This window comes from Hemicordylus capensis, chromosome 1, assembly GCF_027244095.1.
Source record: "Hemicordylus capensis ecotype Gifberg chromosome 1, rHemCap1.1.pri, whole genome shotgun sequence".
Classification (NCBI taxonomy): Eukaryota; Metazoa; Chordata; class Lepidosauria; order Squamata; family Cordylidae; genus Hemicordylus; species Hemicordylus capensis.
The window spans coordinates 419360586-419377022 of NC_069657.1; the positions used below are offsets into that span (position 1 = coordinate 419360586).

Consider the following 16437-nt stretch of genomic DNA (forward strand, 5'->3'; position numbering starts at 1 on the left):
AGCACTACCTATGGGGTCCGCAGGTTAACCAAGGTTAAGGGTGCAAGTGTATCCTTAACTTGGGCTAACTGCTCGTGTGCAAATGCTGACGGCTCCCAGGCAGTGCTGGCACAGAAGCGGGCTCCCAACCATCGCCGGGGGGATTGTCACAATGGACTGCACACTCGCAGGGACACATTGTCCTGGCCTCCAGAGATTAGCGCTGCAGGCATGGTAGCGTGGTTCACGTTCCCAACAGAAGAACTCAGTCATCTGCGGGGGAAGGTGAGTTAAAAGCAGCAGCCTCCCCCTGCCCGCACCCGTCCTGCCTGCTCTCGGTGATCATGAGAATTGCCGTGTGTGTGTGTGTGTGTGTGTGTATATATATAAAAATATATATATATATATATATTCTTCTGAAGATCTTATTTATTTATTATTTCTCTGTGTAAACCACCCTGAGCCATTTTTGGAAGGGCGGTATAGAAATCGAATTAAGAAGAAGAAGAAGAAGAAGAAGAAGAAGAAGAAGAAGAAGAAGAAGAAGAAGAAGAAGAAGAAGAAGAAGAAGAAGATGATATATTTCTTCAAAGAAATATATCTTTAGGAGGATAAAGTTGTAATGCTTTACTCGGAATAAAGGGAAAATGTATAACAATACATGTGTACAGTGTACATCTGTACAGATCTATTGTGTATACACTGTACACAGATTATATGTGTGTTGGATGTAACGAACGGATAGGGCTGTTGTCTAGTACTTTACTTCCAATGCAGTCTACTTTTCATGTTACCAACCTGTGTGATACAAATAAAGTTGAATCACACTTCTGTGGATAACAGCAATTTTTTCATAATGTCTAACTCATGTTCTGTCTAGGATCAGATGCGATGGTACAGAATACAGCTTTATTCCCAAGATTCTTTTAAAGACAAGCCACCAGTACAGCTTTTCTTGAATTAGGACTGTTGCCAACATGGTAGTAACTCGCATGGATTGAGCCACGGTGATTTGCAACAGTACCACCACCACCACACACACACACAAAAAAGACTTCTGAAGATGATCCCTTATATAAGCTTTCTGAACGTTAAAGCAGCATAAAAACCTGATGATTTAAATGCCTAGTTAGGAGCTATTTTCCTAGATGGCTGATCTGAGAAATGAGTGAGGGGTAATGGGCTAACACCTCAATGCCCCCATCTTGGAACTGGCAAGTTCTGCTAACACACATACCATCTTCTCCTCAACCTAGAGGGAAGATTCAGGCGTTACACAGAATCTTGTTTAGGGCTCCACACGATATCTCTGAGCCTTGGGAGCATGTAATCTCCCATTCCCTCACAAGTGCCCACTTCTGCTCTAGGTAAACAGAAATCAGTCGTGATGTCCGAACCTACTAAACTCAGTTTGTTCTAGCCTACTTATCTATATATTTAATTATCTTAGCCAGCATGCGTGTCCTCCTGGATTTGGTGGAGGAACTCTCGCGAGAGTTCCTCACATTGGGCGAGAGTTGGGGGGGAATGGGGGCGGATGGTGGCGGCGGGCTGCAAAACGGCCTGAGGAGGCAGCCTCGGCTGGCCAGCCTGGCTGTCCCGGATAAGGGAGAGATGGCGGCAAAGCCTGGCCTGGCCGCCGGAGCGGATGGCAGCGGCGGGACAGCATATCCTGGGTAAGGGAGAGGTGGTGGCGGCGGCAAAGCCCAGGAAGCAGCAGAGAGACTGGAAGGGCGGTGAGTGAGTGGAAAAGAGAGAGTGGGGCAGGAGTGAGGGGAGAAGAGCTGGCCCCAAATAGCACATAGATGCTCTGTACGGGTTGGCTAGTTTTAAATAAATTGGGATCTGTACCAAAGGTTTGAAGCTACAGCTCTTGAAATATTTGAAGTAAGTAGGCTAGAATAAACAGATTGGTGGCTTCAGACACCATGACCAATCTCAGCTTAATTTAACCAAGAATGGAAGTGGACGCTCATGAGAGAACTGGAGGGGGGTCAGCACATGCTACTGAGACCCAGAGACATTGTATGAAGTTTGGCTTATCCAAGGTTCCATGTCACATCCCATCTAGACCCGAGCATCTCTGGGTTGCTAATAAGAGATGAGGCTGTGCTTCACAGGGGGCTGGATTCAACCCAGGGACAGACAGTTGCTGACCCACACTTTAAATAGTTCCACAGCCAAAACAGCACATCTCTACGAACGTCTCTCTTTTTTTTTAAAGCAAACTACTGCAAAACCTTTACAAAATGTTTGAAAGACAAATATGCAGATCACATTTTAAAAGTACAGCTAGAAAAACCAAGTCAATGCCTTCAAAGGAGTCTTTGTGCTTTGACAGTAGTTTCATTCTCCAAGTCAGCAGTATAAAGCTCCAAAAATGCATGTAAATTAGGACAAATTGTTATAAATGGAACAGCAACGATACATTGATGGTATCTAAGACAGTAACATGGTAATTTTGAAGACAGACAGGGATGCAAAAAGAATTTCTATTTTATTTTTAAATCAAAAGTTCAAAATCAACAATAACACTGCAATTAAAAGACCACTGCACAAAAATGTCAGAGAGAAACCAAAAGACACAAAGTCCAGATGTTTGCTTACTAAGAAGTATGTCCCACTGAATTTAGTGAAGCTTACCCCCTGTCAGTGTGCATAGGATTGCAGCCCTGGTTCTACATAATGGGTTTAAGGGGATGGGTGCTAATCAAATCAAAATGAAACTTCTGTCTGACTCTACAGACCTTTTAAAAAATTCTAAGACATGGGATTCAGCAGTTCAGTAGTGTATGCAGAGAGAGAGAGTGGGGGAGGAAGAAAGGAATGAATGAATGGGGGCGGGAGAGAAAAAGGCTTCTAAAAATAAATAAATGTACATACAAAACTGGAGAAAGAAAGGAGGGGAGGTTGGTAAATAACCACCATTTAGCCTAAAGAAAAGAGTTGATTTTAGAAACCTTTAAACACACAGAAATTAGCAACTGTTTCAGTATGCTAATTTTTTTAATTAAAAGATACTTCTGCAGCAAGAGCTCTTTCATATGCACTGCTGACTCTTCATCAAAAGCAAAGTTTCCAACTTAACACCAGCGTGGCTGGTGGCAGCCTGAAGGTTTACCATCTGCCGCCACCCCAAGTCACGGTGGCCACCTTCAGAACATATGCATCAAAGCGCCAAGATGAGAAACTGAAGGAATACTGCAGAAGTCAGCAGAAGGGGATTCACAGGCCCAGAGGCGAGCACCAGGCAAGCCACCAGAAAAAGAGAATATGGCCAGCCATGAGTCGCCTTATTCAACTCCCTGCCAAGGTCACAAGGGACACAACTGGATGAACTAAGAGCTAGTAATAAATGCACCCATCTCTGATGGTTTCTAAAGTAAAGAAAGAGACCTTAACAACTGCTTCAGGCCCCCACTGTGCATAGTCAGAAGACGGGTTTAAAAAAAAAAATCTTTCCGCTTCCATCAAAAAGAGAAGCAGCTCTCTGTTTAAAGCAAAAATTCCTCATTTGCTCCAGAAGCGGCACACCTCTCTCAAAAACAAGACCGCGGAGGCTGTTCCTGAGGAAAGAAGGGATTGCTACTTGAAAGAGATTGCGACGGTTGCTTAGGGTGGGGTGGCAGCTCCACCTACTCCTTTCCCTGTTCTGAGAGAGGGCCATGGTACAGGGATTCCCCTGAAATGTTTGATGCCGTGGCAGCTTGGACCAAAGTTTGAAAGGAGTCACTTCCCTTCTTCAGCCCTCCAAATGGATGAAGAGGGCTCCCGTCCACACATCCCCACATTAAAAGGCCAACATGTGGCCCAAGCGCTATGCATGCACAGGTGAACCAGCCTGCAAAGTTAAGACTTCACAGAGATTCCTTTTCTTGACTTAGAAAGCCCCCTCTCCCCTTCCCTCCGCCTGCTGCTGAAATTCATCCTGGCATTCTGGAAAGCAGCATGTCATTTTCACCTCAGGCAACAACGGATTCCGGAGAGCAGTTGCCCTTCACACCTAACCTAGTTTCAAGGGTTGCAGTGTTCCCCGTTCTCTGCTCTCCTCTCAGTTCCCCAACTCAACCTGTTGTCTTGCAAAAAGTCTGAGCAGCCTGCAGTCTAAGACAAACTGCAGTTCAGCCACCCACAACTGCAAAAAAAAACCTGCACAGACAGGGTGGCCTCCCTGCTCTCCACTGCACTGGACAAAACAAAAAAGCTACCAAGCCTGTCCTTTTCCTTATAAAATGAACTTCCCAGCATTCCCCACTCCCTTTCATTGACCAATGAGATTTTTTGAAAAATTAGGTAAGAGTTCCTCAATACAGCAGGCAGTAGTAGCTCCTATTCTCACAACATATCCAGTGTGAATGAATGCACAGAAGCCCTATATACACATGATGCTCAATGCACATACAATCTGTGTGCACTGTACATAAGACTGCTGATCTACATGCGCATACCATTATTCAACACAGGATGTTGGACACACACAGCAGTATGGGAGATCTGTGAGCAGCATGTGAGACTCTCCTTTGGCTCTGGGAGCCAGTTCTGAAATTTAGGAGCCAGACAGCCCTTCGCTCCACGGCAAGGGGCAGACTTGCCACTCACCCCTAGCAATGTCCTTTGCTCCATGAGAGAGCAGACCCCCTGCCTGCCTTGCCCCCACCTTGCTTGCTCACTCCGCCCGCTAGGCATGTCTGTCTGGTTCAGGAAGACTCAATGGGCGGCAGCTGTGAAAAACGCCAATTCCATGCTAGGGATCATTAGGAAGGGGATTGGAAATAAAACTGCTAATATTATCATGCCCTTATACAAAACTAGGGTGCAGCCACACCTGGAGTACTGTGTACAATTCTGGTCACCACATCTCCAAAAGGACATTGTAGAACTGGAAAAGGTGCAGAAGAGGGCAGCCAAGATGATCAGGGGCCTAGAGCACCTTCCTTATGAGGCAAGGCTACAACACCAGGGGCTATTTAGCTTAGAAAAAAGGTGATTGCGGGGAGACATGATAGAGGTCTATAAAATCATGCATGGTGTGGAGAAAGTGGATAGAGAGAAATTCTTCTCCCTCTCACATACACTAGAACCAGGGGCCATCCCATGAAATTGATTGCCAGGAAATTTAGGACCAGCAAACGGAAGTACTTTTTCAAACAACGCATAATCAATTTGTGGAATTCTCTGCCACAAGATGTGGTGACAGCCAACAACCTGGATGGCTTTAAGAAGGGTTTGGATAACTTTATGGAGGAGAGGTCTATCAACAGCTACTAGTCAGAGGGCTATAGGCCACCTCCAGCCTCAAAGGCAGGATGCCTCTGAGTACCAGTTACAGGGGAGTAACAGCAGGAGAGAGGGCATGCCCTCAACTCCTGCCTGTAGGCTTCCAGCGGCATCTGGTGGGCCACTGTGTGAAACAGGATGCTGGACTCAATGGGCCTTGGGCCTGATCCCTCACTGTTCTTATGTTCTTAAGGCAATGGAGGAACATGACCAGGAGAAGAAGGGAGAAACCTACCAGCACCTTGCTTGCTGATTCAACTACTATTACTACTACACGCTTCTATATACCACTTTTCAACAAAAGTTCTTAAAGTGATTTACATAGAAAAATAAATCATAAATAAATAAGATGGTTCTCTATTCCCATAGGGTTCACAGTCTAAACAGAAACACAAGACAGACACCAGCAACAACCACTGGAAGCACTGGTCTACACTTCATTCTATGCAATGTGTGGAACTGGCTAAAACTTTTACTTTTGAACACTTGCATCTGCTCCTGAGCTTCATCTTGCCGCAAATGTAATGGCATCCTGCAGGACACCACAGAGTACCCAGAAAGCAGGTAATTAACTTACAGTTTTAAAAGGTTAAATGTGTGCTTTGAAAAGGCAGATTATTACTTGCATTTAATACAATACACAAGGGTTTTGCTATTACTATAATGAACAAGACAGAGGGTTGCTATCTTCCCATCAGAAGTCAGCAAAAACCACACTCATTTTCAAAGAGATTTGATGACTTTAAAAAAAAGCTGTAAAAAAAAGCAGGAAGAAACTTCAAACTTCAAATTCACGAAGGGCCAAACTGGACGTGATACAAAAGGAAACAGTGGTATGTGCATGTGTGTGCACACGTATACACACACACACGCCTTGCACACTGTATTTCGGTTTCTTAATCAACAATAAATTCACACACACACACGTAAAATGGCTTGCAGTTTGCAATCATGTGCCTTTCACAAAGTCCAGACCTTCTGTGTGGAAAAGCACCAGAGAAAATTGTAAAGGTTTGTTTGAAACCCTAATCTGAACCTCAGCCCAGTGACCAACTCTACCCTCATCACAAATGCTAACCCTGAGGCTAGGATTGATCCAAATATGCATACCATTATTCAACACAGGATGTCTCTCTCTCTCACACACACACACACACACACACACAGAGCAATATGTGAGATCTTTTGAGCAGTATGTGAGATCCTACACTTAAATAGTTCAATTCCAGTGCTGACTTTTAAAATGAATGCATACGCAGTCATTCACATGATAATATGTACACATGCAAAGCAGGTGGTGACAAAGTTTGTTCAAACCCTAACCCCAATCTGAATCCCAACTCAATGACCCAACTCTACCCCCACACTAATTCTAACCTTCAGGCTAATCCTAACCCCAGTTCCCCACTCATGCTTCACACTAAACCTGACCTAAACTTTTGCAATGGGATAGTTTCCCCACATTTTGTAGGACCAAAATGAATTTTTTCAGGGGGTTCCTTTTTTTCCTTTTTTTGTTTTTTGATAGTCTGGGTGAGGGTCTGGAACCTACATGTCTGGAACCTACATGTGATGATAAAATGTTCCTATCTTTCTTGTTTGGTCTGGGAGTTTCAGGTCAGTCAGTCAGGCCTAAACTACACACACACACACACCAAATTTTAACTCTAATCTTAACTATTTTATAACTTCGCATAGATTTTAGTTTTATGCTCACAGTCTCTAACTTCTTAACCTCTATGCATTTACTTTATCATATTTTAATTAACTTTGTAACACTCCAAAGATTTTAGTTCAACAACAATAAGATTTTAGCTTTAACTTTACAGCTACTGGCACAGGCATAGACTGTTTTTAACATTACTGTTGTTATGTTTTGTCTTATGCTGGTCAAGACCAAAATAAAGATATTGTATTGTATTGTATTGTATTGTATTGTATTGTATTGTGTGTGTAGATAGATAGATAGATAGATAGATAGATAGATAGATAGATAGATAGATAGATAGATAGATAGATAGATATGCTTCTCCACCCTCCTCATAAAAGCCCAGTTCACTGCCAGAAATATGTCTCTGAGGGACATGCAGACCTCAGGGACATATTTTGGCAGCGAACAGATTTTTTATGGGGAGGAGAGAGAAGTAAAAATCACTTCCCCATCTCCCTCCCTGTGCACTGGGCTGAGAGACAAGCCTGAGGAACAGCTAGTGTCCTGGCTCCATACAAGGGCGGAGTTCTTGCTGCCAGTGGCAGCACCAGAAAAAAACTTGAGGGGCACAGAGGAGGCAAAGGCAATTCTGGGTCAGTGAGTTGTGGCCCACAAGTTAGATTTCTGAAAGAGAAATGAGGGGCAGCTGAGGGGCAACTACTTTTCTGAGGGGGGAATTGCCCACCCTCGCCCACCCTCTGGAGCCATCCTTGCTTGCTCCACTCGTGTAAAGCTGCAGAGAAAGTGGGCCACAGTATGCACATTATTTAACGTGTGAATGGGGGTTCTGTCTGTCTCACAAGCTTAAGGGGCCAGAAAAAATGCTTAAGCTTGCAGAGCACAAGTTGGCTATCTCTGGTCTAGAAGTAGCAGAAGGTATCATCTGCAAACAACAAAAGTCCTCACATGCTGAGAGCACTTTCTTCCTGTTTCTCTGCTTGCCAGCAAGAAACAGAGAGGGGGGAAACAGGCATACAGAAGCCTGGCAAACCTTCCAGTATTCGCCCCACTGGTGGTTTGCTGAGCCTGGGTTCTTTCTCTTTATTTGCAAGGCAGGCTTAGAAGGCAAATAATATTGTCTTCAGTCTGCTGACTGCCAGCATCTCACAGTCTCATCAGCTGCAGTAGCCTAGCTTCATCCTGCTACTACATAAATATTTTTGGTATGTGTTCCAGCAATGGATGAATCCCACATATGGATACACCCCAAGACTTACAGCTATCTGCTGCGTCCCTCCTGGTGAAGGATTATGAGGTTAAGTAGTTCCTGGACTGTCCCATCATCTTACAGATTTACAGAGTATACACAGCTGAAAGCTATCATCAGCTGGTCAAATTGCTCTCTCCATCTAGGCTCTCTAATAAATATGCAAAGAAAGAAACACCAGACCAGATCAGACCCTTATAAGTAGATGAAAGGAAAGATGTTGACTTACAAGCCTGACCTAGTGCCACCGAAGAAAATGGGACTAAATTGACTCAAAGCTAAGTGCTCTGAGTAAATAACTCTGTAATCCAGGCTGCAAGTGACTACTGAAACATCACCCAGTTTTGCAAGTTTAATGCACACATCTCCATAGAAGACATATTACTAGGCCATACATTTAGTGCATAGGAGCAATCACCCACCCCAGTCCAGAGCCCTAGATGTGCCCCTGTGCCACAGGGAGAACTCTGCGTATGCTCCTGGCTGACAAGAAGCAGGCTGCCCAATCCCTCAACATAAGATTATCAAAATGTGAGAAATTCTGATCTGACTGGGACCATCAGAGGTTCCCACTTCCAAAAGGATCATGGGGCTTCAGTCTGGATGGGCAATTAGGTATCCACCTGTTCCATCCATCCCTCTCAGCCTTACAGATCCAAACTCCTTCACTTTAATTGCCAGTCCTATAACTACCAAATAAATACCAACCTCAGTTGCCAAGAGAATCCCAGGAGCTGAAGCTAGTTCCCAAGGTTTAAAGAGAGGGTCTTTTCAGGATTTTAGGAGCAGAATGGGGTATCAGTTACTACCACCTACCCCGAGGGTTTTTCTGCGAGCCAACAGGGCTTTTGGGTGATGGTTATTTTTAAAGCCTCTGAACTGGCAGCCCAAATACTTCAAACAGCCTATTGGAATAAGATCAGTGGCTGACAGGATGAGGAAAATGACTCAGAGTGTAGTGGTTAGAGTGCTGGACTAGGACCGGAGAGACCTGAGTTCAAATCCCCATTCAGCCATGTTACTTGCTGGGTGACTCTGAGCCAGTCACTTCTCTCTCAGCCTAGCCTACTTCACAGGGTTGTTGTGAGGAGAAACTTAAGTATGTAGTACACCGCTCTGGAAGAGTGGGATGTAAAATATAAAATAAATAAATAAATAAATAATCCTTATCAGGGTTGTTAAACAATTAAAGGCATTTCATTAAACAGCCACAGAGTCCTAGTTGATTAACTGCATGAGTTTTAGTCAATTAATTTACTGATTAAATCTGCATAGGAGAAAAACACAATAGTTCTTAAGTGGGGCGGGGCACACTTTGGTATTGGCACACACTTATGTTGCAAAGGTATTATCTTGGGAAAGCATTTCTCTTCTCCTTTGCTCAGCCCAGAATGCCTCTCCTAAGGGCCAGCGTGGTGTAGTGGTTAGAGTGCTGGACTAGGACCGGGGAGACCTGAGTTCAAATCCCCATTCAGCCATTATATTTGCTGGGTGACTCTGGGCCAGTCACTTCTCTCTCAGCATAACCTACTTCACAGGGTTGTTGTGAGGAGAAACGTAAGTATGTAGTACACCGCTCTGGGCTCCTTGGAGGAAGAACGGGATATAAAATGTTTTTAAAAAAATGATAAGTATTTGTATTACAAATAATTTTTTTAAACTAAGTATCTCCTCCCCAATAAACCAGGAATACCTTCTTAGACAATAAAAACACATCTCTTAACCTAACAGATAAGGAATCTCAGTGGTAGAGCACATACTTTGCATGCAGAAGGTCCCAGGTTCAAACCCCAACAAAGTATACCCTCCAGTGGTTGTTGCTGGTGTTTACCTTCTGTTTCTTTTCAGACTGATGGACCAATTTGGGGACAGGGAACTATATTATTAACTTTTCTATGTAAACCATTTTGAGAGCTTTTGTGGAAAAACAATATATAAATATTTGTTGTTGTAGTAATTTCTAGTGTTTCCAGGAGGCTTTTTAGACAATAGGCTTTACCACGGGTATACCACAGGGCTTTACTGAGAATTCGGGGCATAACGGATACTCCAATGCAAAAAGAGGATTTTTTTACCCCAGACATAAATCAGACTAGGCTCCAATATGAAGGGGGAAAGCCGAATCACGTGTGAAATGCTCTCTGAAATACTGCATGGAATTTGAGGTAAACCTGGCCGATATGTGAATGCACACCCACCCTCCCAAAAGCTGCAGTAAAGCTGACATGTGAAAAATGTCTCCCAGGTAAGGGAGAAATGCATGACTAACAAGCAGAAGGGTGCTGGTTCAAATCCCCGCTGCTACTATATCAGGCAGCAGGGATATAGAAAGATGATAAAAGGCATCATCTCATACTGCGCAGGAGATGGCAATGGTAGACCCCGCCCCCCTGTATTCTACCAAAGGAAAGCACAGAGCTCTGTGGGCGCCAGGAGTCGAAATCGGCTTGACGGCACACTTTACCTTTGGGAAAGATCCCTGGCTGAGACCCTGAAGAGCCACTGGCAGACCAAGGCAGACCAATCATCTGTCTCAGTAGAAGACAACTTCATATATTTAAAATTAATACACATTTCAACCCTTCTTATTATTTATATAGCCATGCTATCTTGTTTTACATCACCTTATGTACATAACATTTCTCCAAAGTGTTTTATGTACATGCATTATCTCAGTTATTTTTTACAGTCCTCTAAAGTGAACCAGCACTGTTATCCTGAGAGAGAGCTGCTTGTCTCAAACTACGCTGTGACGATTCATGTCTGATCTGACATTTGAACTGGTAATTTGTAGCTCACACTTTTTACTACATGGCAGCAGCTCTCCACACAGTATTTAGAAGGATTAAACTCCGAATTAAGAGGAAATATCAATGCAGCATCACCTCGCCAGAGAGAAGGCGCAGGGACTGAAGGAACTATCAAACGCTTGGTGAATTAAGTGCCAAATGAAGAAGTGAGCCTTTACAAGTTAAATAGCCATTGTTATTCATTAGTGTACCACCTAAGTTTGACTTGATAAGGGGATAACTAATTGACAGTATTAAACCAGGACAGCCAGTTAAATAGCAGCATTTCTTTGGTCTCCCAATTAGGCTTACAAGAGACACATCTGCTTCAGTATTATTTTCTCATGACAAAAGGAAATTACTCGGGGATTTGCAGGCATTTTATACAAGCTTGCAAAAAAGAGGGAGGGGGCAACCCCTACATCTTCCAAGTTCCTTCTCCTGAGTTTTTAATTTTTGTGGGCAGAAAAACAAATGAGAAGAAACACCTTTCTTCTCCTCCACATCTCCTCCTCATACGAACATAAGAACAGCCCTGCTGAATCAGGCCCAAGGCTCATCTAGTCCAGCATCCCGTTTCACACAGTGGCCCACCAGATGCCACTGGAAGCCTACAGCAGGAGTTGAGGGCATGCCCTCTCTCCTGCTGTTACTCCTCTGCAACTGGTACTCAGAGGCATTCTTTGCTAACACTACAAAACGTACACATTTGCTTCCATGTCATGCTAATGTCTTATCTAGGCTTGAAAGAACAAAACCTGTGGGCTTTCCTCAAGCACACAAGCAGATCTGTTGCATAATCTTCCTTCAGCCCCCGGAAACTTGCTAGTAAGTGGCCAAGTGGTTTAGAATATTAAAAGGGATGTACTTATAGCCTCACTAGGAGCCTTTATTGATGCAATGCTCTGTTACAGAAGTATTGTGGAATGTTCACACATGAAAATAGTACAACAGAATGCAGTTATCAATGGGCTTCTTTGGATGATATTCCATCCACCCAGCCAAACACAGCAATGAGGACATGCATGTGCTGTAACCATGCAGTACTTCAATCAATCAATCAATTTTTTATTACAGCCGTTGGTCATATGTAGTACTTTCCCCTTTTGGATACACTACAGCTCCTCTCCCTAATCATTAGTGGGGGGCAGTTTCTTCAAGCTGTCCATCTACTCATGCTAGAAATATACTAGTTCAAACTAGTATGTAGAGAGGCAGGGGAGAGGTGCTCCAGTGCAGGAAGGATGTGCACACTCATAGCATGTACACATCTTTATCATTTGTGGTGGGCTGGTGATATCTGAACTAGCTCAAGATAAATTTTGGAACAATTTCATGAGTAAGACTCTAATATTTCACAGAATCATAGAATTTCGGAGTTGAAAGAGACCTTGGAAGCATATTTTGTATCAGAAGAACTAACCCTGGGTCTCATGCCGGACGATCATTTCCATGCCAGCCTGTTAACAATGGGCACTCTCAATCCAATGGCCTTGAGAAAATCAGAAGTGGCTCAGTATGGTGAGGGCCACACTATACCCCAATGCATTTTAGCCCTACAGATTGAAGCAACTTAACCCCACAAGATCAACGGGCTGGATGGTTTGCTGTGGGATTCTGACAGATATATTTTAGTTACCCTAAGATTCTTCACATAAAATGACACAAAATATCTGCCAGATTAATGTAGATCTGCTGAAAGTCAAACTAGGATATGCCTGTTGCATGAATGGAGCCTGCATGTTGGCTGTTTCAATTGTAAGTAGCAGGGAACCCCAATCCAGACCATAGCAAGGGGAGGGTATTGTAAATCTTTGCCCCTGCCACGTTCCTGACTCCTGCCTTGGAAGGAAAACCTCCCTGTAGCATCAACCCGAGATTTTTTTTCCAGGGTAAACAGCACGAGGGCGGGGGGGGGGGGTGTTGATCCAAATCAGGGGAAAGGCATGGACAAAAATTTACAGCTCCCCCATTGCTGTGGATCGAGGGGGCCCTGCTTTTGAAAAATGCTTTTTTTTAAAAAAAGCTCACCTGCCCCAAATCACACAATAGGCATATCATGCAGTTTGACCAGGGGGCGGGGAGGGCATGAAAAAAATCCACAAATCTCAAAGGAAAGAAAGCACAAACAAAAGTGCTCTTAGTTTTAAGGTCCCACAAGTTGCAGCCAAATCCAGGGTCCAAATAAAATATAACACACATACCTAACAACTTGTTTTTCAGTGTTTCCACTGACTCTTGAGTATGAAAAGAAGGGGTAGCCTTTTCTATGAGGCAGGCTGCTCAATGTGACAGTATGGCGTTATTTCCAAAAACAGCCATCAATGTGAACAGCCTGGCAACTTCTTGGCACATTTCTGCTACTGCACAGTAAGCAGGGCTTTTACTTTTAAAAAGCAGGCCCCTTCTCACAGAATGGCACCAAACATGTGCCTTATTCTTTAGCTCAAATATATTTTGCATGACCTTACATGAATTGCTTAGATAAAAGCCCTTTTTCCCTTCTACTTTTGTTATTTTAAAGTGCAGATGCATTTGAGTCATTTTCCCCCTTTGTTTCATATCCTTAAGATCCACAGCTTCAAAGACAGAATGTCAGCATGCAGTCGATTTATGACTGAACTCTTGAAGAGACACTGAAGAATTACCTTGTCAATCACCCCAAGGACTCTAAAGGCCTTCAGTTCCTCGGCAGGGCTCCTTAGGTTCCAAGAGGGCCTTGAACTTAGTGATCCTGGAGGCTAATGGAAGATATCAAAGATTACAACATCAATCAGGGTGGTACTTGAAGGAAGGCTGCCTGCTGAAGCAAATGCCAGGCTGAAGGAAACTAAATTTATCATAAATCAGAGAGAGAAGATGAAAGAAGTTTTCTGTTTGTCCTTAATGCAAAAAATGAAACATAAAAAAAAGTTGATAGTAAATAAATCGCAGGAACATTGAAAATATAGCAAAAAGGAATATTAATATTTAAGAAATATTAACCATTTAGACAGTTCCCCAGTTCTTTATACATGCAAGGAAACTTGGGAACATTAGCCATCCATGCCCATGCCTCCAAAACAGCCTGACTTAAAGCTAACTACATACTGTGAAGCCAAAATTTATGGCATGGTGGTTTTCTTATTTTAAACATGTTTAGATGGGATATATTCCATTACTTTCAATGGAGTTTACCTCCAAGGTGATGTGCTTGGGGCCACAGCTCAGCTACAAAAGTGGGGCAGAAGGGAAAGTGAGTCTACCCCCCACATAAAGTAGATATGCCCAACATTTGGGCAGAAGGTTAGTAATCACCAGTTCAAATCACAAAGATGCAAATTCCATGGATCCTTTTACTTGGTGCTCCAGTTTAAAACTTTCAAACCCAGGCCCAAATAACAACAGGACACATATAGTTGGAAAATACTAGGGCCACTTTATTGAATACTTACAAAACCAGCGAGGAATCTTATCTAAAGTGCGGGTATCCCCTATGCAGGTCAATCTCATAGGAGGTATGCCCACAGGAGGGCGAAGGACCGGGCTTTGATTTGGCCCGGTACCCAGTCCGAACCTCTTCTCTACCATGAGGTTACCCTGTCGAGGAGATGCACGCCAGCACACCTCAACCCAGGTCACGAAGCACTGAGTGGAGTTCGCTAGCATGCATCCGAGTGGGAGAGGATCCAACCTTAGAGTTGTGAGATCACCAAGCATTCCTCTGTATTCCCACCAGCCCAACAACAATGTAAATTAACCTACCCTGACCCACACTCATCCTCAAAATGACCAATTAACTCCAGGGAGTGCCTTAATAATATCAGTGAGAAGTAAGCGAAAATAGGCCCCAGCATTAGCCAAACAGTTGAGACCCCCAAAATTCCTACTTGGCCCCAATGGCGACTGGAATATCGCTCACTGAGTCCAGGGGCGGGCGGGCGGGTGCCAGCCCATAGAGCAACTGAAAGACAGAGCAAAGGAGCTGAATGCTTATGCAGCCACTTCTTGCACGTGGTTGGTCCACCGGTGTCATGTGTTGGGGGACTAAAATGGCAGCCCGCATGCCTGTCTCTCGGGCCAGGGCCACAACTCCACACACACACACCCGCCTATCCCCGGCCCCCCTGCCAATGCAGCAAAAGGGGTGGGGGGCAGCTTTGCATGAGGAAGGGACTGAAACTTACTAATTGGAGCGGTACGGCCTACCACTTGTTCTCTGGATCCTTGCCCGACCTGGCTGCTTCAATCTAGCGGAGAGATTGTTGGAGATGGCCTAGTTAATATCATAAATGCATCGCTGAGGGAGGGTAGGGTGCCTCCTTGTTTGAAGGAGGCAATAGTTAGACCTCTTCTTAAGAAGCCTACCCTGGACCCCTCAGCAATGGATAGTTATAGGCCAATCTCCAATCTCCCCTGGCTGGGCAAGGTAATCGAGAGGGTGGTGGCTAACCAGCTCCAGGCGGTTTTGAAGGAAACTGATTATCTAGACCCATTTCAAACTGGCTTTAGAATGGGCTATGGGGTTGAGACAGCCTTGGTCGGCCTGATGGATGACCTTTACCGGGGAATCGACAGAGGGAGTGTGAGTCTGTTGGTCCTCTTGGATCTCTCGGCGGCGTTCGATACCATCGACCATGGTATCCTTCTGGGTCGCCTGGAGGAGTTGGGAATAGGGGGCACTGCTTTGCAGTGGTTCCGTTCCTATCTCTCGGGTAGATCCCAGATGGTGGAGCTTGGTGACAGTCGCTCCTCAAAGCAGGAGCTGTTATATGGAGTCCCTCAGGGCTCCATTCTGTCACCAATGCTTTTTAATATCTACATGAAACCGCTGGGTGAGGTCATCAGGAGATTTGGTGCTGGGTGTTATCAGTATGCTGATGACACCCAAATCTACTTCTCCTTTTCATCTTCAGGAAATGGCACTCACTCTTTAAATGCCTGCCTACAGGCAGTAATGGGCTGGATGAGGGAGAACAAATTGAAGCTGAATCCAAGCAAGATGGAGGTGCTCATTGTGGGGACTCAGAATCTGAGGAGTGATTTAGATCTCCCTGTTCTGGATGGGGTTACACTCCCCCAGAAGGAGCAGGTGCGCAGCTTGGGAGTACTCCTGGACCCAGGCCTCACCCTGGTTTCTCAGGTGGAGGCCATGGCCAGGAGTGCTTTTTATCAGCTTCGGCTGATTCGACAGCTGCATCCATTCCTTGAGGAGGATGACCTCAAAATAGTGGTGCACCAGCTGGTAACCTCCCGGCTTGACTATTGCAATGCGCTCTACGTGGGGCTGCCTTTGTACGCAGTTCGGAAACTTCAATTAGTTCAGAATGCGGCAGCCAGATTGGTCGCTGGGGCAACCCGGAGAGACCATATTACGCCTATTTTGAAACAACTGCACTGGCTGCCAATATGTTCCCGGGCAAAATACAAAGTACTGGTGATTACCTTTAAAGCCCTGAACGGCTTAGGCCCGAGTTACCTTAGAGAGTGCCTTC

The 16437-nt window shown here is 44.5% G+C and overlaps 1 protein-coding gene across 7 annotated transcripts in view; it reads right to left on the reverse strand.

Annotated features, from left to right (window-relative positions):
• Positions 1-16437, reverse strand: part of RPS6KC1 (ribosomal protein S6 kinase C1) — a 162566-nt gene that overhangs the window by 47044 nt on the left and 99085 nt on the right. For all 7 annotated transcript variants that reach the window (XM_053309726.1, XM_053309709.1, XM_053309719.1 and 4 more), the window contains one exon: positions 13612-13704. In XM_053309726.1, coding sequence (XP_053165701.1) covers positions 13612-13704 — 93 coding nt within the window. The remainder of the gene's footprint in view (positions 1-13611; positions 13705-16437) is intronic.